Source organism: Callorhinchus milii, unplaced genomic scaffold (genome assembly GCF_018977255.1).
Source record: "Callorhinchus milii isolate IMCB2004 unplaced genomic scaffold, IMCB_Cmil_1.0 Scaffold4, whole genome shotgun sequence".
Lineage (NCBI taxonomy): Eukaryota > Metazoa > Chordata > Chondrichthyes > Chimaeriformes > Callorhinchidae > Callorhinchus > Callorhinchus milii.
Window position 1 is genome coordinate 80,382,246 of NW_024704745.1, and position 26,029 is coordinate 80,408,274.

General features: G+C 42.2%; 1 protein-coding gene across 1 annotated transcript in view; it reads right to left on the bottom strand.

Annotated features, from left to right (window-relative positions):
• LOC103189014 (pseudouridine 5'-phosphatase) overlaps positions 1-26,029 on the bottom strand; it is a 66,363-nt gene that overhangs the window by 36,855 nt on the left and 3,479 nt on the right. Inside the window, exons 2-3 of the mRNA XM_007909252.2 lie at positions 21,802-22,020; positions 15,334-15,563 (exon numbers count right to left, since the gene is read on the bottom strand). Coding sequence (XP_007907443.1) covers positions 15,334-15,563; positions 21,802-22,020 — 449 coding nt within the window. The remainder of the gene's footprint in view (positions 1-15,333; positions 15,564-21,801; positions 22,021-26,029) is intronic.

A 26,029-nucleotide genomic window follows, 5' to 3' on the forward strand; every position in this document is an offset into this window, starting at 1 on the left:
CAGCAATTAAAAATACTAGATGCATCACCTCTGCACCTTTTCTATGGAGTATTAGTCACAGCCTAATCAAATTCTGTGGCAGAATTAATTTATTTTAATAACAAAGTACTGGATATCCATCACTGGTCAATCAACAACTGAAACTGATTTGTTAGCGTTTTGGCAGACTCAGACTCATCTAAAACTTTGGCATTAATAATGATTGTGTCAGTCTCTGAGACGATTGTGGCTTCAAACCCCAGTCTCATTGGATACTCCAGTGCAGTATTGAGAAGCGCTCTATTATCAAAGGTAATCTGAGGTCAGATTTGCCTGTTCAGATGGACATCTTTAATAAAACCATAAGATTGGCATTTTATAATAACTCCTCCAAAATAATAATAAGGTCACTCAATCCATGACTGTTGGACACTACTGTGTGCAATTGGCTCCCGTGTTTCGTCCACAAAATATGCAGTCAATTCACTTTACAGGATATCTTGTGAAGTGCTTTGAGACGTCTCAACAACATAAGGCACTATATCAAATGCAAGGATTATTATTATTTTATGGGCTGTAATAAGATATTAAAACAAGGGAATGTCTCCCAGTGTCCTGGACAACAATCGTGCAGATAAACTGATCATTCACTTAATGGTTGTTTGTGGGACCTTACTGTGCACAATTTGGCTACGACATTTACCTCCAGTCACTGCACTTGACAGCAATTACCTGCAAAGCACTTTCAGATGTTTTAAAGTTATAGGTTATAGGCACTGCAATAAATGCAAGGATTATTGTTATGATATAAATACCAGAGAGAGGGCCATCCTCTCATGGTGGAGCAATGGATTATGGTTTATTATTAGTAACTTTTTATGTTATTATTAATGGCAAAAGAATGGGGAGAGAGAGAGCGAGAGAGAAACAACAGGGAATAAAACAGCCACAATTGAGCACAAGTCAGCTGAAGTCGCGTGAAAAATTATATTACACGCTTCAACCCTCAATAAATCTCTCTTCTACCAGTTATAAAAAATGCATAAAAAGAAGCGTATTCAAATTGATATTCTAAAATGCTAGATAAAAATCTCAGAAAATTAATTTTCAATGTGCCCATAAATATTAATATTTTAATATTTGGGAAGCAATTGTTCTTCTCGGCTTTAAATATTTTGCTTAAGTTATTAACGGAGGGCCGCAAATTATGGTCATATGAACTGTTTAATTAGTTCATTTATTGGTCCGCACACTGAGGCACACACGATTGGGAGAATGACTCTCAACTCCTACGTGTGTTTTCTATATTAAAAAGTCTTTAAGGGAAGTGAGAGTATAAAAGAAAATTATTGGAAAAAAAGTGCTTGTAAAGCTTGGCGTTTTATGGAGTGTGATGGTGCTTTGCTCCAGTTATTGTGATGGTAACTTACAGGGAAACATATTTCTTTCACATGAATTCACTTGCTACCTGCATCTATTCTGAGAGCACCTTAGAGACCGTGATAACTCAGCCAGTTCATCCAGTGAGCAGATGAGGCACACAGACTCCCAAGGTTGATCCCTGGCCTATACTAAATTAGCTGATCTCAACCAGCGAGATAGCAGCATACAATTGGACTCACTGCCCCAGGTCAGAAAGAGGAAAATTAGCCAAGTTGCAACCCAAATACAATACCATTCACAGTTATATAGGGCCTTTCATGACAGGAGAATGTCTCAAAAGTGCTTCATAGGTTATTGTTGCTCTCTTAAAGTTGAATGTATGTTAGTGCCTACAATCTTTTTTTTGGTCAGTTGGGTGTCTAACACTTGCGGAAACCCATCACCACATTTAAGAGTATCCAAACCAAACTGATTTCCATGCATCCCACCATTTACATGGAAATTCCGGAGATAGATTGTTGGAATAGAATGCCACTCTCTCCGTGGATGATTGCATCCTGCTTACCTAATTCCAGAGAGTATTAGGTGCAGGTTGGCGAGAGCCAAGGCTTGAGGGCCCCAGAGTGTGGAGTCTGGAGTCTAACCAGCTAAAAACACATAGCTTGTCATTGATATCACTATCTGGCAAACTTTCCTGCTGCTTGTCCAGCTGGGACCACTCTACCCAGTAGGGCTTTGGCTGCAGGGTTAACAGGAACTGAGTGGGAGGATTCCTTGGCTCCAGTGACTGGTTTGCCCTTCCAGGTTCTGTAGATGATCCACGTTGGGCTGTGCTGTCATCAGTAGTGCCCTGGAATACTGCGGACCCACCTGGCTCAGGAACCGGACTACCGAGACTGTCCCAGAGGGATGAATCAATTTTGACTTTCTGTTGCCAAACATGTTACCTTGGAGGTGGTTCAGAGACTGCACTTCCCTCCCCTTCCTCGGACAGATTATCAGCTACAGAGAACTCCCCAATAGCTGGCTATACAATGGTACTATGCAACAACAACAACAACTTGCTTTTATATAGCGCCCTCCACACTGACAGCATCCCAGAGCATTTGCTCTGGGTAGTATGGGTAGTCCAAATCCCGTTCTCCTTACAGCAACACAATGTCACTTTTGCTGCCACTTGGGTACTTGGCACCAAAGCCAATGAAGAAAATTAACTTTTAAATGCAACTTGTATTTAATAAATAGCAAAATATTTTTCCATCAGTTTAGGGCGATAATTCAATTTCACGTTCTGTGGATGTTCATAAACCACTCAGGCTTTGCTCTCATAGTTTAAGGCATCGTCAAACGCACTCGATTGAATTACTGCATTGTAACTCACCGCCAGCCATCTATTATCCTGCAGTTACTGAGAACGATGTGTTGCTCTTGGCGACTTCATTATGCTGATCAGAACAATTAAGTCTCTGAGAGAGATAAAATGTCACCAATAAAGCTTCTGATGGTCCACAACACAGCCTGTACCTTGTGTCTCTTTGGGTAAGAAATTAGCTGCCGCGACTTGCCCACAAAATACAGTCAATTCACGTTAATATATTCTGTGATGCGCTTTGAGACGTCTCAATTACATGATAAGGCACTATATTAAATGCATGGGTTATTGATATTATTTGGTAGTGCGGCCTTTAACCTCTTGAGTACTGAATATCATTTGAAGTTGGGCACAGTATCACATAAACGATCACACACTAGGATGCCAATAGCCCATTTATCATGAAGGGGTTTGCTCCTCCAAGAAGCCATCTACCCTAATCCCAATTGCCTGCTCGTTTCCCTGCCTCTAAGTGTGCTTGTCCAATCATTTTTAAATTCCCCTCTTTGTCAGCTGTCAGCTTGGCTCAGTGGGAGCACTCTCGCCTCGGAGTCAAAATGTTTGGGTTTAAATCCCACGTTGAACTCACATAGCATAAGATGGCACTCCAATGCACTGTTGGAGGTGATGTCTGTCAGAAGAGATGTTAAACCAAGACCTCGTCTGCCTGTTCGGGTGGATGTTAAAGATCCCGCAGCGCTATACGAAAAGAGAAAAGAATTTCTCTCCGGGTGTCCTGGCCAACGATCCCCCCAAATAAAATTGGTCTCTCACTCCGTGGCGGTTTGTGGGATTGCTGTGCGCAATTGTGCTGATAAGAGGTTATGCCAAATGTAAGGATTATTATTAATATTAAAAAGGGATTGAGGCAGAGAGTTCCTAAACTGTGGAACTCTCTTCCTCAGTCCCTCCGCCTTTGCCCCCTCCCTCCCCACCTTCAGATCCCGCCTAAAGACCTTCCTTTTTGATCTTGTTTACGCCACCTCCTCCCTCTACTCCTGGCTTAGCGTCAGACTCCACTGGCAAGCGCTATGGGATACTACCCTTGTGAAGGGCGCTATATAAATAAAGTTGTTGTGGTTGTTTTTTTGTGGAATTTGGGGGTTGGCTCTGCTCTAATAGGAATTTCTAACAAATCATTTCATCCACTGATACTCCTCTGGCAGAAGACATTCTCCAAACCTCTCCTTTTTACTCCCATAGACATAATCTTGAATTGAGTTTGGAATAAGCGACTACCAGGATGATGGAAGGCGAACTAGATGGACCTTGGTCTTCTTTCACCAGTTTCTCACGATTATTTCTGTCAAACCCTTTCTCAAACATCTCAGTCATATCAACTTTCAACCTTCTCTGCTCTAACAGAAAGAGTCGTAACATCTCCAGCCTCCCACAGCTATATCCTTTCACCAATGTTATCATCCTCTTTGACATATGCTGCACCTTCTCCATAGCTCTAATATTCTTTCTAATATAAAATAATATTATTTTCCATAATGTGGAACCCAGAAATCTACACCATGTTCCAGCTGCAACTGATGCCTAATACAGTTAATAATCCTTGCATTTTTCCCACAAAACACAGTCATTACACTTTATAGTATATCCAATGAAGTGCATTGTTTGGTACAACCTCCTGACGTGAAACATACTACCCCAAATATAAGGATTTTTTTTTGATACAATGCTGCTCAAAGGTCTCAAAAATTTTCACAGTATTGACCGCATTGAAAGAACTGTATAATTTTAGGTATGTTTGTAGATTCATCATCATTTCTTGCATCATCACTTTGTGCAGTCCTGTAGCTCAGTAGTTAGAGCACTCGCCTCGCAAGCGAGAGGACCTGGGTTTGATTCCCAGGCAAGGCAAAACCTTTTGTGGAGTCCTGTAGCTCATTGGTTAGAGCACTCGCTTTGCAAGTGAGAGACCTGAGTTCAATCCCAGGCAGAGGGCGAAACCTTGGGCAAGTTTCCTTACTCCACACAGAGCCTAATAATAATCCCTCCAAAACCAAAAACAATAATAAATTGGTCATTTTCAATCTACGACTGTTTGTGGGACATTGCTGTGCGCAATTGGCTGCCGCGTTCGCCCACAAATATACAGTCAATTCACTTTACAGTGTGTTCTGTGAAGCGCTTTGGGACGTCCTCCCGACGTGAAAAGCGCTATATCGAAGCAAGGATTATTATTATTATTAAAACATGGCCAAGTTTCTTTACTCTACAGGCCTATGTTTACCCAATATTAAGTAGGAACACGCTTGTTAATCGATTGGTGGACCGCTATTCCAGGGTTATTTTTCTTCACAAAATAATTTAGTCACTGAATCCACGAATCTTTGTGGGACGTTGCTATGCGCAATTGGCTGCCGCGTTTCACCCACAAAATATACAACAACAAAATTACATTTATAGAGCGCATTTCACGTAGGGAGGACATCCCAAGACACTGAACAGTCAGGTATCAGGACCCAAGCATGGGGGAGGGGTAGGGGTGAGGGAAGGCAGAGAGGTGGGAAGGCGACTGAAGGCACTATCAAAGAGGGTCTTGAGACCAGCTTTGAAGGGAGGAAGGGAGGAAGGGAGGAAGCGAGGCGGAGGGTCTGTGGGATGGACTACCATAGTGTGGGAGTAGAGATGCTGAAAGCCCGGCCACCGATGGTAGGGCAGGAGACATGGAGCAGGCCAGAGCCCGCTGAACAAAGGGAGCGGGTAGATTGGTAGGGAGTCAGCAGATCAGAGAGGGAGGAGGGGGCAAGGCCATGGCCTTGTAAGTGAGGACGAGGATCTTGAATTCGATCCTCTGAGGAATGGGGAGCCAGTGGAGTCGGGCGAGGGTAGGGGTGATCGGGTCGGGCGAGCGTGGGAGTTAATGCATCACAGAGCCTGGTGCACGAGAGTACATGAGTTGCAGAGTTTTGGATGATCTGCAGCTTGTGAAGGGAAGTGTTGGGAAGGCCGATGAGGAGGGAGTTCCTGTAATCAAACCTTGAGGTGATGAATGTGTGGGTGAGGGTTTGGGGGCCTGAGGGGTGAGGCAGTGGCAGAATCTGGCACTGCTGCGGAGGTCGTGGTGGGCAGTGCCGGGTCATGGTGCGGATGTGGGGGAGAAAGGATAGTTCAGGGTCAAACAAGACCCCCAGGTTCCTGACTGGCTTAGTGAGGTTGAGTGTGCAGCGTGGAGGCTGATGCTGCCAGTGCCCGAGGTGCGGAGGCGCTGGCGTGAGCCATTCAGGAGGGCTTCGGTCTTGCTGACGTTCAGTTGGAGAAAGTTGTCCCTCGTCCAGGACTTGATGTGGGACAGGCAGTCGGTCAGGACGCCAGGAGTCCTAGAGTTGAGGGTGGAGGTAGAGAGATAGAGTTGGGTGTCATCCGCATACATTTGGAAATTTACCCCATGTACAGTCAATTCACTTTATAGTATATTCTGTGAAGCGCTTTGAGACATCTCGAAGACGTGATAAGTCGCTATATCAAAATGTAAGGATTACTATTATTATTATGTATTCAGATCTAGAAGGCACTCCTGCAGCAGCACCCAGGGCTAACTATATTAAATGATTTTTTCACTAAAATGCAAACATTGGTTTTGGGAGAGTTCAAATCAGATGGTTCGAAGCAGTACTGACTATCTACCCACAATCTGTTGCACTTAGTCCATTGCTGCTGAAAACCTCAGCTGCCTGAGTCACAGTGATAATGATTAGAGGATAGCTCTTTAGCCAGGCTCAAGGAAGAAACAAACATTTAGCGAAATACATACTGGCTGCACAGATCAAAATAGTAACTCTTAGTATTGGCCACACACCAGCTGGAAAAAGTAACCACCGATGGTGGAAGGGCAGGGGACATGGAGCAGCCAGTGCCTGCTGAGAGGGGGGAGTGGACAGATTGGTGACGTTTTAATAGATCGCAGAGGTAGGGAGGAACAAGACTGGAGGGCTTTAAAGGGCTTCAAAATGTATCTCTTTGACCGTGCTTTTGGTCACTTTCCTATTTCCCCATCCATCCCAGCAACCACCCCTAATTCAGGTTCCTGCTTACTGCTAGGTAAACAGAGGATTTTGGATTAAGGAAACTTGGCTAAGGTTTCGCCCTGCCGGGAATTGAACCCGAGTTTTCTCACTTGCAAGGCAAGCGTACTAACCAATACACTACAAGACTCCTGTATTCAATATGTATCAATAAAGACATTGCTCTACTACTGGAGGTAAGAACAAAATGGTAACTGAAAAAATATAGTACTTACCCAGCTACTGGTTAGCACTATTGCCGCAGAATTGCACATCTTCAATTCAATTTCTGGGCAGAGAGTAAGCACTCCATACCAGACAAATCAAGAGTGAACGGAACTCTCAGTCTCGTTTGGAAACTCAAGCATAGTGAAGGTTTTCCACTCGTGTCAAGACATCCAGCTGATCAAAAGAAAATCACCCCAACTGTCAGCTTTCAGCAACCAGCAACAAAGCTTTGGATTACTGTGGACATGCCTAGAGTGCTAGTCAGACCTCAATCAGATGTTTTAGTTCCCTTTTGGGAAGATATTCATGGTCTTGGAGGGTAACCAGCAATGATTTAACAGATCAATACCTGGGGTGAATTAGCTTAGCTATGATCAGAGGTAAACTTGGGCTATATTCCCTGGAGGTGAGTGTTAAGGGATGATCTATTTGAGGTGTTGGAAGAAATGAAAGTAACTGACAAGCTAGATAGCAGGTAACTCTTCTCTATGGTAGTGAGAGATGAAAAACACAAGCGATCATGGTTTCAAATTAGAACCAAGCTGGTTAGAAGTGAAATCAGAACTGATTTATAAAGGGGACGTCACTGTGTGCAAACTGGCACAAAACACTGCACTCTACAGTGTATCCTGTGAAGCACTTTGAGACATCCTCTTGACGTGATAGGGCACTATATCGAATGAAAGGATTATTATTATTATCATTTCTTCACACATAAAATTGTGAAAATATGTAAAACACTTCTCTGACAGGAATCAGATGTGGAATTGATTGACATGTTTAAAAGGAAGACAAATAGATACTTGGGAAGTAAAGGTATTAAGGGATATGGAAAAAGCCAGGGGAAAATGAGATCAAAGAATCTATCATGATTTAAGAAAACGTTAGAACAGGCTTGACAGGCTGAATGACATACTCTTGCTCCTATGTTAGATTCTGTCAAGTATTCCCCGTGTTAGAGGGAAAATAAATGTATTCGAAGCACATCTGGATCAGCATCTATCATGCCACCGCGCTGGATGTGATCCTGCCCTCTCAGCATACAGATTCATTAAAAGGCATCAATAGGTTTCAATTTTACACAGATCTTTACACAGATAAAACCTAATAAGTGAAGGACAAAGCTGGATCCGAGTTGGCAACTGAGTTTCTGCCAAGTACAACTTTACTGAGAAAGAGCAATTAATCTCTCTAACACATGTTCCTGGAGAAAACGGTAGATGGCTGGGGTTTTTACCATCTATACATGACACAATGGACCAAATGGCCTTTTTCTGTGCTGTGTACGTCTAGGGTTCTATGCTTTTCCCAATGGGAACATGTACACACAGCACAATCTACACAGGACAAACTCATTCCCTCCCTCTGTTTTCCGTTCTGAAGGAAAGTGCACAACTCGGATTATGCCTGCTCCTGCATTAAACCACTCAGAGATAGTGACCCGCGTCAACACCATTTTTGTTATATGAGGAGAGTCCTTTTGGTCCAGCAGAGTCAATTAACTGTGAAAAAGCACAATTTAGAACACAAGCAAGGTTCAGATGAAGAAGGCCCTTTGACCCATTTGATTTCATTCTTCCAGAATAGCCACCAAAAACTGACCTTAATGACCCATCTGGTGACTCATTCCAAGTTGTTAATTACCCTCTCTGTTTAAAGAAATGCTTCCTTGAGATTTTCCTGAAAACTCTCTTTTACAACCCTGACCTTGTGCTCTCTTGTTCTTCTGCCTTGGCACATCTGAAGTGTTGTTCTAGGATTACTTTCTCAATCCCATTTAGAATCTTATATTCCTCTACAAGAGAAATAGAATATTCCTCTTGTATTTTAGATAATTGGCAATTTAAGAAAATTGGCAAAAGAACTAGAGGGGAGATGAGACTTTTTTACACAGAGAGAGTTGCTACTGTCTGGAATGCCTTGTCTGAAAAGGTTGGTGAAAACAGATTCAACAACAACTTTCAAAAGGTACTTGAGAAGGAAAAAATTGCAGGGATATGGGGAGAGAGCGGGGGAGTGCACTGATTGGGAAGCTCTTCCAAAGATCCAGCACAGGCACAATGGGCCGAATGGCCTCCTTCTGTGCTGTAATATTCTGTGTAATTCTATGGACCACTCCAAGACATCACTTTCAAGGCTAAATAGTCCTATTCCATCAGTAAGGCTAGGGATTCCTTCGTACTTTAAAAAAACGCAAAATACTGCAGATGCTGGAAACTGAAACAAAAGCAGAGATCACTGGGAACCCTCAGCAGGTTAGGCAGCTTCAATAGAGAGAGGAAAGTGGGTCAACGTTTCGGGTCCATGACTCTTCGTCAGAACTGGGGGATGTTGGGAGAGAGAGGTTTTAAGGACTAACAGAGGGGAGGCAGGGCAAAAAAATACAAAGGAGAAAATGGGTTGGAGGACAGGATGATGGGTTAAAGAGGTTTTAATGATGCAAAACATTCCTACATACTTACTGTTGCTGTGCTCTGCCAGGGTTGTCGGGCTCCAGGTGGGGTCTCAGGGTAGTTTATGCCAATTAAATACAACGCAGTCAATCCAGGAGGCCCCAAGTTCCTCTCTGTATCATAAATCACCTGAACAGCCTGCTATACGAGGTGAGTTCCAAATGTTGTCTTTATAGATTTACACAAAGCTTACAGCACAGAAGGCTATTCAGCAATCAACATCTGCTGCGTTTTCCTGCAATATACACAGTCACTATACTTCACAATATACCACTGAAGTACTTTGAGACATCCTCTGACATGAGAGGTACCACATCAAATGCAAAGATTATTATTATGTCTATGCTGGTGTTTGCTCCCCCACTGGAGCCAGTTCCCCGACCCCATCCTCATGCTTTTTTCCCATACCCCGGTCTAATAATGATAATCCATATATTTGATATAGCGCCTTATCATGTCTCAGAGACGTCTCAAAGAGCTTTGCAGAATATGTGAAGTGAACTGACTATATGGAGTCCTGTAGCTCAGTGGTTAGAGCACTCACCTCACAAGCAAGAGATCTGGGTTCGATTCCCAGCAGGTTGACACCTTGGGCAAGTTTCCTTACTCCACACACCTGATAATAATCCCTCAAGAAAAAACAATAATAATAAATTGGTCACTTCAAAACCACGACTGTTTGTGGGACGCTGCTGTGTGCAATTGGCTGCCGCCTTTCGCCCACAAATATACAGTCAATTCACTTTACAGTCTATTCTGTGAAGCGCTTTGAGACGTCTGGAAGATGTGAAAAGCGCTATATCAAATGCGAGGATTATTGTTATTATTATATTTTGTGGGCGAAAGTTGTGGATTAAGCGATCAAATTATTATTTAGTGTTATTTAATGTTTCTACTTCCCAACTAGCAATTCTTCATGAGAGTCTCAATCAATTTTGCATGTGGAGCATTATTACCCCTGGAAAATCGATCCACCAATCAACCGAGTTCCTACTTACTGCAAAGTAAACAGAGGTGTGTGGAGTAAGGAAACTTGCCTAAGGTTTCTCCCTGCCCGGGAATCAAACCCAGGTCCTCTCGCTTGTGAGACGAGTGTTCTAACCATTAAGCTACATTTGCGATAAGTTATTTCATATTTGAACATAGAAACATGGAAATGACTTCCACAGAAGAGCTATTCAGCCCATTGTGTTTGTGCCAATGTTACTTGATTTTCAAAATTTCCCCTTTTTTATTAATCCTGCTTCTCAGCTGTTTCCCCATAGGTTTTGTAATGATTTTACATTACAGAATAAATTTCTTGCGCAAAAAAAAATTCCCGCTAACCTTCCCTTTCTTTACCTCTGGTGATGATCCTCAATTGATTCTGTCTCATTACAGAATCAGTCCACAATTTATTCTCTCTATTTATTCAAGTCATAACATTGAAAAATATTGAAGTGATGATTCCTCACTACAGGGAAACTACAATTTTGAAAAAAATTTCCTTCTCTATTATCTAATTTAAAAAATTTGGTCGCTCAATCCACAACTGTTTGTGGAACACTGCTGTGATCAATTGGCTGTGCACAATCGGCCACAAAATACACAGTCAATTCACTTTACAGTATATAAAGCGTTTTGAAACGTCTCGATGACGTGATAAGGCGCTGTATATCAAATGCAAGGATTATTATTATTATTTTAGTATTATTATAGTTTTCAGTCTTTCAGCTCATGGGATGTCCTCCTGACGTGAAAGGCGCTGTACAAATGTAATTTATTGTTGTTATTATTATGTCAGGAGGGAATACTGTGAAGAAATAGATCTCTAGACTTTATTTCTTTTTTCAGATAACAATGAGTTAACTGAGCAAAGCGTCAAAAACAGATCTGAGGGCTGCGCTGAATAGAACTGTGATAAAATCTCATTGTTTGGAGTGCTGGATTCCATAGCAACTGTGTTACTGTTTCCCATTACTTGAATGCAAAGGTTAGACCCAACGTGACAACTCTCAATGTCACATCTGAGCTTGGCCATCAAGCTGGTTAGCTTTCAGGCTTTGCTACGTTTCTTGCCTTTACATCAAGACAAGAAGCAGACCTTGTCTGAATCTATGAATAGCTCAGATAGGGGAAGAGTTTTGATTCATAAAGAAAACACTTGTGTTTTATCGCGTGGCACCAATAGACTGGTTTAAACCTTTTGGGCCTCCCCAACTCCACCTGGTTAAGGGAGATAATAAATAATAATTGTTGCATTTGATAAAGTGACTCATCACATCGACGAAATGTCTCATAACACTCAACAGAATTTTGCGATAATGTGCTGTGACTGTATATTTTATAGGCGAATCCGGCAGCTAAGTTACACGTAGCAATGTCCCATAAACAGCCATGAATTGAATGGCCAATATTATCTAGAGGATTATTGGCCAGGAAACCAGGAGACACTCCCTTCATTTTATTTGAATAATGTCACAGGATCTTTAATGTCAACTGCAAGAGGCCATCAGTTTATCTCATCTCTGACAATGATACTTACTGCTAGGCAAATGGAGGCGTGTGGAGTAAGGAAGCTTGCCCAACGTTTCACCCTGCCCAGGAATCAAACCCAGGTCCTCTCGTTTGTGGGGCAAGTGCTCTAATCACTAAGCTACAGGACTCCACAATGGCACTGAGATCTAACTTATTAATTCCAACCCCCTTTCCTCCCCACCCCCAAACTTTCTGTATCACATACTTCTAGTTAACACTCCATTTGCAACTCAAGAGTCCTTATTGGGAAATCATATTACTGCATTTTATTGGACCTCATTACCAAAGAGATAATGTGCTTCCAACTGAAGTTGTTCTGTAACACACAAATAATCTTAAATTACTATCAATGGGTCTGCTAGTTGTATGAGGCTAAAAAGACGTGGTGAATGGAAATACCTATTTTCCATTTGCACAAACATGTTTCTTTCCAATTTTCTTCTCTCCCTTTCTGAAGACACCCAACGCCGTTATCTTACAAGTGGGTTACATGGGCATCAAGCTCCTTGTCCAAGAGACCATTATAAATAAAATTTACATTTATACAGTATAGCACCTTTCACATCGGGAAGGTATCGCAAGGCACTTTACACAGCTGGATAGGAACCTGAGGGAATTAATGGTGAGGAAAATCACCGTGTTCAAAGAGGTAAGATGGGTTTCGAAAGTGAGGAGAGAGAGAGAGGACAAGTCTGAGTGACCCAACAAAAACAATTAGCATTTATATACACAGGGCAGCATCCCAGAACGCTTGTCAGTGGTGGAGCACTACATCGAGCAGGGGGTGGGTGGGGGGGTTACCATAGGTTGAAGATGAAGGTCTTCAGGCACGACCTGAAGATGGGGATGGAAGGGGCTAGACGGAAGGATAGAGGAAGAGTGTTCCCAAATTTTGGGGTGTAGTAGCTGAAAACGTAACCACCAATGGAGGAATGGATGGCACGAGGGACAAGCAGGAGGCCAGAGCCAGTCGAACGGAAGCAGCGGGTAGTGAGTTGGATAGTAAGCACGTCGGAGAGGGAGGGAGGTGCCAGGGCATGAAGGAATTTGAAAATGAATGTGACAATCCTGAAATCGATCCGCTCGGCAATAGGGAGCCAATGGAACCAGGCTAGGACTGGTCTGATGAGGGTACGGAGTTTAGTACAAATGAGTATTAGTAAGGATGAGTATGTGGGCAGCAGAGATTTGGATCCACTTGTTTTGTGGATGGTGGGACTGGGAGGCCATCTGAACAATCGACCCAAGGGACAGAAATCCAGAAAGCAGTGGCAGAATGACTGAAAGCTCGGCCACCGTTGGCAAGGCAGGCAGCACAGAGGACATGACAGACATAACACATATGCGAGTGTCAGAAGTGGGGACAGGTGGAAGTCAAAACCAAGATAATTTTTGTGAACAACCGACATCCATGCACACTCAGCTACCAGCAATGGGGTTGTCTACAGGCAGGTATGGCCATCTGATACCCATCAGTCCATCAGCTGCTAAATGTCCTTTTCTAGCATAGTTCCAAAATAGCTGAAATAGCCTGAAGGAACTCCATCATTTTGCACTGCCATCCATCTCACATCAATTGTAATAACTCCCAAACTATTAATTTCTCCCATTTGAATTTTTTGAAGGGATGCTGCTGCTTTTGAATTGAGTTTGCTGTTTTGTTAGCAGTCATAATAATAATTACGTTAGATATAGCCCCGACAACATTGAAATGTCTCAAAAGTGTTTCGCAGGTAATTGCTGTCAAGTCTAATGAGTGTGTTTTTGTAGGCAAATGCAGCAGCAAACTCCCACAAATAGCTATAAAGTGAATAACCAATTTATCTAGAGTACAGCTGGCAGCACACCAGGAGAATTTCCATTCTCTTTTCCATGGAATCATTACCGTCTGCTTTACAGGACCTCAGTTGTAATGTTTCATCCAAAGGACAGCACTTCAGACAATATTACCATCGAACTTCACAGCACAGAAGGAGGCCATTTGGCCCTCTGCGTCTGTTCTGGCTCTAAAAGAATAATCCTTTCGGTACCATTTACAATAACAACAAAATTACATTTGTATAGCACCTTTCACGTCAGGAGGACGTCCTAATGCGCTGACAGTCGGTGTTTATTTGCCTTTTCTCCCTAAACCTGCAAAACTATTCCTTTTTACATATTAATCTAGTTTCCTAGTGGAAGCTAATTATGGATCCTGCCTCAACCATCAGACCCGGCAGAGCATTCCACATCCTAACAACTCTATGTTTAAGCTCCACCTTTATGCACTCACCTAAAACTGAAGCCTTCTCGTCAGTGACTCACCAACCAGTGGGAAAAAAAGCTTCTCCATCTATTCATCATTTTAAAGAACTCAATCAGATCTCTTCCCAAGCTTTTCTGTTCCAGTTCCACTGCAAGTCAAACCATTAATTCCTGGTATGATCCTAGTAAATCTCCTCTGCACCCTCTATAATAATAATAATAATCCTTGCATTTGATATAGTGCCTTACCACATCTTCGACATGTCTGAAAACGCTTCACAGTTCACTTCACACTTCTGTAAAGTGAACTTTGTGGGCGAAACTATATCCTGGTATCTTTGATAAAATGGGGTAAACAAAACTGGATGATGAGACGCTCTCCCAGGGCTGCACTGGAGTGTCAGCCTGCTCTGGGAGTTCCAAGACCAGGGATAGAATTTGAACCTGATGAGTGAGCTATCTGGAGGCCTGTAGCTCAGCGGTTAGAGAACTCGCCTCGCAAGTGAGAGATCTGAGTTTGATTCCCGGCAGGGTGAAATGTTGGGCAAGTTCCTTACTCCACACACCTGATAATAATCCCTCAAGAAAAAACAATAATAATAAAATTGGTCACTTCAATCCACGACTATTTGTGGGACGCTGCTGTGTGCAATTGGCTGCCGCGTTTCGCCCACAAATATACAGTCATTTCACTTTACAGTATGTTCTGTGAAACGCTTTCAGACGTCTAGAAGATGTGAAAAGCGCCATTCCAAATACAAGGATTATCATTATTATATCAAAATCATTCACCCACCTCCTGAATCGCTTGTATAAATTTAATTCATCGATTGGTGGATTGTTTTGCGGGAGTAATAATCCCTTCAATATTTAAAAAAAAGTTAAATAATAATGTGGTCACTCAATCTATCCATGACTGTTTATGGGACACTGCTGTACACAATTGGCTGCCGCATTTTGCCCATAAAACAGACAATGACTACACTTTACAGTATATTCTGCGAAGCGTTTTGAGACGTCTCAAAGACGCGATAAAGTACTATTATTACTATTATCAGATGCAAGTATTATTATTATATTACCAATGCATAACCTTCCCGAACCAGCAGGTTTTAAACAGTAGTAATAAGGGCTACCTCACCTTTTCACACAGTGCTGGAGGTTTGAACCTCTGAGCACAAACCAAGAAGGAATCCGGTTCGGGCTTGCCCTTTTTCACGTCTCTATCGTCTCCACTCACGACGTGATGGAACAAGTTGAAGAACTCCTTGTGTTTGCTCGTCTTAATATTGATTAACGGTTGAGACGAGCTGGTCGCCACTGCTATCGGCACTTGTTTTTTGTGGAGAAAGCGAACTAACCTGTCGACGCCTGCACAGAAACAAGAAAGTTAAAAACACATTTGCAACTGAGCAAGGAAGAAAGCAAGCAAGCACTTTCGTAACTGGGCATTCTATTATAACGCAGTATTTTGAGACACTCTGAGACACCGTCCGGCATGGAGGGCGCTATATAAATCCAAATTGTTGTTGTTAGAATATCTTCCCAACTTGAAAGGCGCTATACAAAACGTAAGGATTATTATTGGTATTTTTTTAGTGTGTCACCCAGTCTGCACTGATAGCAGACTTCCATCAATCACGGGTTCAAAAAGTAATCCCACGCTTTAGGGAAGCACTTAATAATGGTTTGCATTGTATTGGTGTCTGAGATGGTAATCTTCGCTATATACTGTGGGGAGGGCATGGATGAGAGGTGCCAATTGTAGACAACATGAGATAAGTCACCGCTTTGCAGCTACGCCAAGACTGGGACCTCACAATGTGTGGAATCAGATACATACTTCCCAGCTCACAATCACAGTGTCAGAGACCTAATAGAGACCTAATAGACATAATATGCTGTTTGTGCCACTCTCTCAGATGGAGAATGGTATATTTTTTCTTTATATTTCTTAAAGAAAGATCATTTTTATTTTTTCTTTATATTTCTTTTTCTGTGGAGTCCTGTGGCTCAGTGGTTAGAGCACTCGCTTTGCAAGTGAGAGACCTGAGTTCAATTCCAGGCAGAGGGCGAAACCTTGGGCAAGTTTCCTTACTCCACACAGAGCCTAATAATAATCCCTCCAAAACCAAAAACAATAATAAATTGGTCATTTTCAATCTACGACTGTTTGTGGGACATTGCTGTGCGCAATTGGCTGCCGCGTTTGCCCACAAATATACAGTCAAATCACTTTACAGTGTACTCTGTGAAGCGCTTTGGGACGTCCTCCCGACGTGAAAAGCGCTATATCAAATGCAAGGATTATTATTATTATTATTCTTAAAGAAAAAAGGGAATTAAAAAAGATTTGAGCTTTGAGAAACAAATTACCTTTGGCATCTTCTCACAGAGAATCAGAAAATGGAAGATGTCCCTCCCTGTGGGATTTAGTTTTATAAGCTTGGACATTTAGAATCACAAAAATAAAACTCCGCACCCCATCACACCAGTCCTTGCCAGGCTTAAACTGGCTCCCAAATACCAAACGGATCGAATTCATGCCCTTACACCTCCCTACCTCTCCAAATGCTTAACCCCACGCTCTACCTTCGCTGCCTCCGCTCGGCTGGCTCCTGTTTGTCCCTCATTCCCTCCGCTCCACCATCGGTGGCTGTGCCTTCAGCCACTACACCCCGAAACTCTGGAACTCCCTCTCATTCCCTCTACCTTGCCCCCTACCTCCACACCATCAAATTCCGCCTAAAGACCTTTCATTTTGATTGTGCTTGAGGGCCCCTTCCCCCTCCCTCTCCCCCGGCTCGTTGTCAGACACCGCCACTATCAAGGCTCCGGGAAGCTATCCCGTGTAAAGGATGCTATATAAGTGCAAATTGTCATTATTATAGAATCATAGAATCCTACAGCACAGAAGGAAGGCATTCGGCCCATCGTTGCTGGGCCGGCTCTTTGAAAGAGCTATCCAATTAGTCCCACTCTCCCGCTCTTTCCCCCTTAGCCTTTCAATTTTCAAGTATTTCAAGTATTGTGGAGTCCTGTAGCTCAGTGGTTAGAGCACTCGCTTTGCAAGTGAGAGACCTGAGTTCAATTCCAGGCAGAGGGCAAAACCTCGGGCAAGTTTCCTTACTCCACACACCTTGCCCACAAATATACAGTCAATTCACTTTACAGTGTGTTTCGTGAAGCGCTTTGGGACGTCCTCCCGACGTGAAAAGCACTATATCAAATGCAAGGATTATTATTATTATTATTATATCCAATTCCCTTTTGAAAGTTATTATTGAAAGGCAAAGTATACTTATTGTGCGAGTGTGTTTTTGGACAAGCAAGCACAGTGTGTGTGCTCTTTTTGGTCTCTCACAGCAGACTAGAGACGCTGGGTTTTGAGTGTTGTGGACAAACCACAATTGACAAATTTTCTCTTCTCCTATAACTCCTCACTGTGGCTCAGTATTTGACGTTCATGCACACGTCCTGTAGCTTAGTGGTTAGCACTCGCCTCGCAAGCAAGAGGACCTGGGTTTGATTCCCGGGCGGGACAGGGCGAAACTTTCCTGAGACAAGTTTCCTTACTCAATATACACACTGTTTACCTAGCAGTAAGTAGGAACACGGTTGTTAGTCGATTGGTGGATCACTTTTCCTTGGATAGTAAACCCTTCAAAAAAAATGTGGTCACTCAATCCACGACTGTTTGTGGGGTATTGCTGTTCACAATTTGCTGCCACCTTTCTCCCATGAAACACACAGTCATTACACTTTACAGTGTATTCTATGAAGCGCTTTGAGAGGTCTCGAAGAAATGATAAGACATATCAAATGCAAGAATTATTATTATTATTATTATTATTGGGCCAAATCACACTTTGGATTCAACGTTAGAATTCAACTCTCGCGATGAAGAAAGAAAGAACTTGCATTTTTTACAGTGTAATTGTTATAATTTCGATGTACGTAAACACATCAGCATAGAATTAAATGATCCCTTTAGCTGGAGGATTGTTGAGTAGGGCTAACATGGCTAAAATACATCTCTGTATTATAGTAAACAACCAGCAATCACAATAAACACACGTTTCTCAAAACATATCCTTGGTGATGGGCAAACAACCTGGAAAATTTACTATAATAATCCTCCAAAACCCAAAACAATAATAAATTGGTCATTTTCACTCTACGACTGTTTGTGGGACATTGCTGTGCGCAATTGGCTGCCGCGTTCGCCCACAAATATACAGTCACTTCACTTTACAGCATATTCTGTGAAGCGCTTTGGGACGTCCTCCCGACATGAAAAGCGCTATAACAAATGCAAGGATTATTATTATTATTATTATTATTATTATAAGGTGCCCAGAGCAACAATATGTTGTAATCAATAGATAATTGTCAACCTTGCCTCAGAATCTCCACATACGAAGAACAATCTTCCAACAAACACAACAACAAATTGCATTTATATAGTGGCTTTCACGCAGGGTAGCATCCCCCTTGACAGTGCCGGAGTCTATCACCCAGCCAGGGGGAGAGGGAGGTGACCTTAAGCACTATCAAAATGGAAGGTCTTTTGGGAGAGGACTCAATAGAAAGAGCTTGTAGACAATGCCTAATAAATCAAAATGTCTCAAACCATTTTACAATAATTATTGACAAGCGAAGCGGCTTGTTTGCACAAAATCCCTACAAATAAATAAGCTGTACAAGTGGTCTGACTAAGCTGCTAATATATTACTTGATGTAAAGGTGAAACTCTAGCAGTTTCTGCCATGAGTGTGAGATCATGCTCAAATTTATTGCCAACAACAACAATTTGCATTTATATCTTGTCTTTCATGTCAGGAAGATGTCTGACAGCACTTCGCTTCGGGGCACGAGCTGGAGAAGGAGATGGCTGAGGATGGAGGGAGAATGTAGCCGAAAGTTCAGTTAAAAGGATAGATTTTCTCTCCCACTCCCCCCATTCCGCTGCACCCAGCCCACCCCAACCCAACCCTTCTGTGGAGTCCTGTAGATTAGTGTTTAGAGCGCTCGCCTTGCAAGCAAAAGAACATGGCTTCGATTCCCGGGTAGGGTGAAGTGTTGGGCAAGTTTCCTTACTCCCCACCCCACTGTTCACCTAGCAGTAAGTGGGAACCCGGTTGTTAGTCGATTGGAGTATCACTTTCCCTTCAAAACAAAATAATAATAATTTGGTGACAATCTACGACTGTTTGTGGGACACAGCTGTGCAAAATTGGCTGCCGTGTTTCACCCATAAAATAGTCCACATATAGTCATTACATTTTAGTCTATCCTGTGAAGGGCTTTGAGACGTCTCAAAGACGTGAAAAGGCGCTGTATCAAATGCAAGGATTATTATTTGTTATTATCTGAAGGTGGATTTTGATGGGGGAAAGATGGAGGCAAGAGAGTTTGAGATTAAGCTCCAGAGCGCGACTGCTGAAAAAGATCAGGCAGAGGACATGAAGCCGGCCTGAATCATGCTTCAGATGACTTACTGCCAAGTCGCATCTATGCGACACAGATGGACTCTTGCATGGATCAAGTTATCCCAATGCAGTCAACTTGACTTAATGGCTTTGGACTGCGCTGTGTGCTGAATCTGGGAACAAAAGATGGATTTTCCCCTGCGTAACAAAAGGACGATGTTTCGCCATCAAATGGATACGAAATTTATAGAATTGTAAGCTACTGAATATGTCAAGCATGCACAGGGTTTTCTGCTGAGACTGAGTGAGTGGCATAGCGGTTTGGTTAGTGCACTGATTATCCTTTTAACTTATGCTCTTGTGAAGATGCTGCGAGAGGAAAAGATCAATATAGTCCATGTGTCTGTTCTCATTTTCAAACACTATCTCACTCTGCCTCACATACTTCCCCCAACCCCCTCTGCCGTCAAAAATGGATCTCATTCCCTTTCGAAATGGCCCACATCATCTGCCTCCACCACCTCACTGGAAAACCTCTTCTAAGCATTACCCAACACAAATCACGACAACAACAAAATTACATTTATAGAGCGCCTTTCACGTCGGGAGGATGTCCCAAAGCGCTGAACAGTCAGGTATCGGGGCCTGAGCATGGGGGAGGGGTGGTGTAGGGGTGAGGGAAGGCAGAGAGGTGGGGGGAGACCAAGGGCACGGTTGAAGAGAAGGGTCTTGAGGCTGACCTTGAAGGAGGAAGAGTGTGAGTAATTGGACAGAAAACATAACTGGCAAAAGGCCATTACCATCAAATAATAATACACCAAATAGAAAGCACAGGAAACTTTTTTTTAGTAAAAAGATGATAGGAACAAGCAAGGTGTTGGAATAATGAAACAAGGAACTACAGGGCCATCTCATGATATCTCCCCCAACTCTCCTGTTTCACTCCCACAAAATATACACTCAATTCACTTTACAGTATATTCTGTGAAGCGCTTTGCGACGTCTCGAAGACGTAATAAGACGCTGTATCAAATGCCAGGATTATTATTATTATAGTGTGGGTCAACATTGAACTCAAGCTAACCAGCGGCACAGGACACTGGACTGGCACACTCTGCGCCGGAGGGATCACTGCTGTCCCCTCCTGAAGGCTATGTGTTTGCTTATTCACAAAAAGTGCTGCTGACAGCATTTCGCACAGGAAGTGATGTCAGCACCCCAGGCAGGAAGTGACATTTCCAACACACAGGAAATTACATCAGCATCGTGATAAACAGGATCTCAGCCTTTTTTGTTTTTGAACTCTTATTATATTAATAATCCTTACACTTGGTGCAGTGCCTTTCACATCAGGAGGATGTCTCAAAATATGTTACAGGATATATTGTAAAATGTATTTGTAAGCAAATGCAGCAGCCAATTTGCACACAGCAATGTCACACAAAGAATTTTCACTTTTTGAATAGTGCCATGGGATTTTTAACGTCCACCTGAATAGGTTTAATGTCTCATCTGAAGGACTGTGCCTCCGACAATGTAATGCACCCCCAGCAGTGCAATAGAGTGTCATCTTGGGCTTGAACGCATAAACGTCTGACTTAAAGGCGAGAGTGCTACCAACTGAATCCGGCTGACATGATGCTGCTGGGGCTGAGATATTATACCCAAACAACAGGGTTACCCTGCATAGAGGGTTGCAAAAAGGAAGAAAACTAAGATTCTTAAAATCAATAGGACTTTTGATTATGAGACAGGTTGAAAAAAGGAAGCAAATGGGATCCTGAGATTTATAAACAGGAGCACTGAATATAAAAGTAGGCGGAAGTAACGATAGATAGACCAATAGTCTTACTCCTGTCTGAATACATCAGTTACTATAGATGATCAGCGTGGAAAATACCTGTAGGAATACAGTACACTGGTACAGTAGGATTTGCAGGGTTCTTTATTGGAACATTGTGCATTGCTGGAACAGAACAGAGCGCTTTGGTCTTCACAAGGCTTATGCTGTACAGTGCTTGAATTTAACACTGGGTGACAAAACTGGGGAAGGGTAGGGAAGGAGAGGAGAAAGGTTTCGTTTATGCACTTTAGTGAGCAGAATATGAATCACTCTTTCACTGACGTCACTTATGAACCGGCAGAAGTGAAGGACATTGTGAAGTATTAATAATTACCTGGCATCAGCTCGACCGAAGGGAATATTTTCTTCTGGATAAGGAAGCATTCTTTTAAGAATTCATCTGGAGTCAGAGGCATTTCCAGGCTTTCACAAATTATTTTGGAACCTTCGGTGGCATTCCTGCCCATCATCAAGGCCTTCACTTCCCACGTGAATGATTTACCATAACGGTCACAGATTTCTTGGAAGACAATAAAGTAAAGTCGTTCTGTATCTGTGGATGAAAATTTTAAGAGTCTGAAATGCAAGTACGATTGATTGCAGTACAAATGTAAGTCTATCTGAAACTCCATCCTGGAGTCCCTCAAAATTGCTTCCCTCCCTACCCTCGTTCACAACCCATCGCAAGACTGTGCTTTCAGTAAACTATCCCCTCTCAACAAAAACAACTTGCATTTCACGTGGGGTAATATCCCAGAGCTCAGGACAGTGGCAACACAGCCCCGAGCCAGGGGTAGGGGGGAGGGACCGTAAGCACAGTCGAAGAGGAAGGTCTTCAGGCGCAATCTGAAGGTGAGAAAGGAGGGGACGAGGCAGAAGAATTGAGGGAGTGTTCCGGAGTTTCCCAGTTCAAGCGTTGGTCAAACCTCATCGGGAATACTTTGCAATGTAGCAACAAAATACCCTTACTGGGGCATAATGGATATATTGGTGTTGGAACATATCCAGCAGTGATTCGCCAGATTGATACCGAGTATGAAGGCACTTAGTTAAACTTGGTTTATGTTCCAAATTTGAGGACAGGGATGTTAAAAGGGTGCTCTGAATTGAGATCTACAAATATAATATGAAAGTGTATATCGGTACATGACACTGTTTCACTTCTAACCTGTTTAACTTTAATTTGAGGTTATGTCCCCTTGTTCTGGATTTCCCTACAAAAGGGAAGAATCGTTTCCTATGTAATTTCTCTTATTATTTTTAAAGATTTCAATCAGATTGCCCTTTTAACATCCTCATCTCTAGGGAATAGAACCCAGGTTTATTCAGCCTGTGACTATAAGTCTTTTCCTCCCAACTCTCATTCCGGTTAATAGTCACTGGACTTGTTTCAAGATCAGTATGTCTTTCATAAGTTCATTTGGTTCCAACACTCAATACAGCGAATATTTGTGGTGTTATTCCTTGGAAAATGGAACCTCCTATCTGGTCTGAATGAATCCAACTCCAAAATGCAGCAACCCCAAAAACACATTCCAGTTTCACAACACGGCTTCCCAGGCTATATTGACAGTACCGATATATAACCATAATTCTGACCCTCAAACCAGCATAAGGCAGGGTGGGCACTGATCCAAATTCTATAACTACACCACAATCATTTCAATATGATCTAGTGCACTTGATCGAATTCCATAATTTAGGGAAAACTACATTTGAACACAGTATCCTAGACATTAATTTGCCACTGGCCTGTGCTCAACTGCAGAACCAAGATTTGTTTGCGTATCTTTCACTGCATCTTTCCGACTCTGCTGCTCCCAGTCTAATGCTGGCGTTTTTAATGTTGTGCAGTGATTAAATGCAAGTGATTTAATTATTTTCCTGCTAGCAGGAGGTATCAGTCGGAGATGCCAATGTCACCCTGCTGAATCTTATTGATGTACGAGGTCATTCATACATAAGGATTAATGGCTGTGACATCACTCCTGTACATTTATTGAGCAAGAATTTGCAGCTGATTACCAGGAAATGCTACAGTCAGTACATTTTGTATTCCACAAGAGAGGGAGACTTGACAATTTACGAGTCACAGGCAAGTTAGGTAGGTAATCCTCATGGGTAATCTGGCACTCTGCTCATGCAGGCTTGCTTCATGTCTCCAATGCCCACCGCCTCACCATTGGTGAGCAAGCTTTCACCCACTTTCCTCCACTCCCCGGGAGTCTTTCCCTAAATTGAGGTCTCTCTTTTGCACTACGCTACACGAGTTCTGTCGCTCAGTGGTTAGTGAATTCGCCTCATAAGCGAGAGGTCCTGGGTTTGATTCCGGGGCAGAGCGAAACCTCAGGCAAGTTTCCTTACTTCACACAACGCTGTTTACCTAACAGTAAGTAGGAACCCGGTTGTTAGTCGATTGGCGTATCACTTTTTCCGAGGTAGTAATCCCTTCAAAAAAAAAAATAATAATTTGGTCACTCAAGCCACGACTGTTTATGGGACACTGCTGTTCCCAATTGGCTGCCCACAAAATATACAGTCAATTCACTTTACGGTATATTCTGTCTCAAAGACGCGATAAGGCGCTACATTAAATGCAAGGATTATTAAATATGATAGTAATATCATCTTTCACAACGCTTCTAAATTCCTACCTCTTTGACTACGTCTTTGGTTATCTCTTTCCTACTTTGCCTCCCTAGCCCTGGGCTCCCAATCTGTGATGAGCATTGACATGACTATAAAATAATTATTCACCCAAAACAACACTCTCTGGCGTGAAGGGCGCTATATAAATGCAAGTTGCTGTTGTTCTTGTACCAGTAAGTAGGAACCCGCTTGTTAGTTGATTGGCGGATCGCTTTCTGGGGGCAATAATCCTTTCGAAAAATAAATGTGGTCACTCAATCCACACCTGTTTGTGGGACACTGCTGCGCGCTTTTGCCAACAAAATACACAGTCACGACACTTGACAGTATATTTTGTGAAGCGCTTTGAGATGTCTGGACAGCATGTAAGGCGCTGTATCAAATACAAGGTTTATAATAATTTGTGCATTCGACATAGTTCCTTATTACAGCTTCTAGATTATTATTATTATATCAAACAGACGTAGTTTTACTATGATTATTACTATATCAAGCACTAGGATAATAATAATAATGATCCTTGCATTTGATATAGTGCTTTTCACGTCGGGAGGACGTCCCAAAGCGCTTCACAGAACACACTGTAAAGTGAATTGACTGTATATTTGTGGGCGAACGCGGCAGCCAATTGCGCACAGCAATGTCCCACAAACAGTCGTAGATTGAAAATGACCAATTTATTATTGTTTTTGGTTTTGGAGGATTATTATTAGGCTCTGTGTGGAGTAAGGAAACTTGCCCAAGGTTTCGCCCTCTGCCTGGAATTGAACTCAGGTCTCTCACTTGCAAAGTGAGCTCTAACCACTGAGCTACAGGACTCCACAGGACTACAGGATATTATTATGACTGTTACTATATCAAACACAAGGATTATTATAGGATTATTACCATATAAAACAAAAGGAATATTATTATTAGTTGTAGTAATATTACTATATCACACACAAGGAATATTATTATCAGTAATCACGGTATCAAACACAAGGATTATATGATTATATGATTATTACTATATAAAATACAAGACTAGTATTATTGTTATATTGCACACAAGGAGTATTAGTAGTAGTATTATTACTGCATCACATACAAATATTATTATTGGTTGTAGTATTACTATATCACACACAATGAGTATTATTATAATTATAACTATATCACACAAGGAGTATTATTAGTAGTATTATTATTATAACACACAGGGAGTATTATTAGTATTATTACTGTATCACACAGGGAGTATTATTACTGTATAACACACGGGGAGTATTATTACTGTATGACACACAGGGAGTATTATTACTGTATCACACACAGGGAGTATTGTCACCGTATCACACACAGGGAGTAATATTAGTATTATTACTGTATCACACACAGGGAGTATTATTAGTATTATTACTGTATCACACAGGGAGTATTATTAGTATTATTACTGTATGACACACAGGGAGTATTATTACTGTATCACACACAAGGAGTATTATTAGTATTATTACTGACAGGGAGCATTATCAGTATTATTACTGTATCACACTGGGAGTATTATTAGTATTACTACTGTATCACACAGAGAGTATTATTAGTATTATTACTATATCACACAGGTAGTATTATCACCGTATCATACACAGGAAGTATTATTAGTATTATTACTATATCACACAGGGAGTATTATTAGTGTATCACACACGGGGAGTATTATTACTGTGTGACACACGGGGAGTATTGTTCCTGTGTGACACGCGGGGAGTGTGTTGCTGTGTGACACGCGGGGAGTGTGGTGACTGTGTGACACGCGGGGAGTGTGGTGACTGTGTGACACGCGGGGAGTGTGGTGACTGTGTGACACGCGGGGAGTGTGGTGACTGTGTGACACGCGGGGAGTGTGGTGACTGTGTGACACGCGGGGA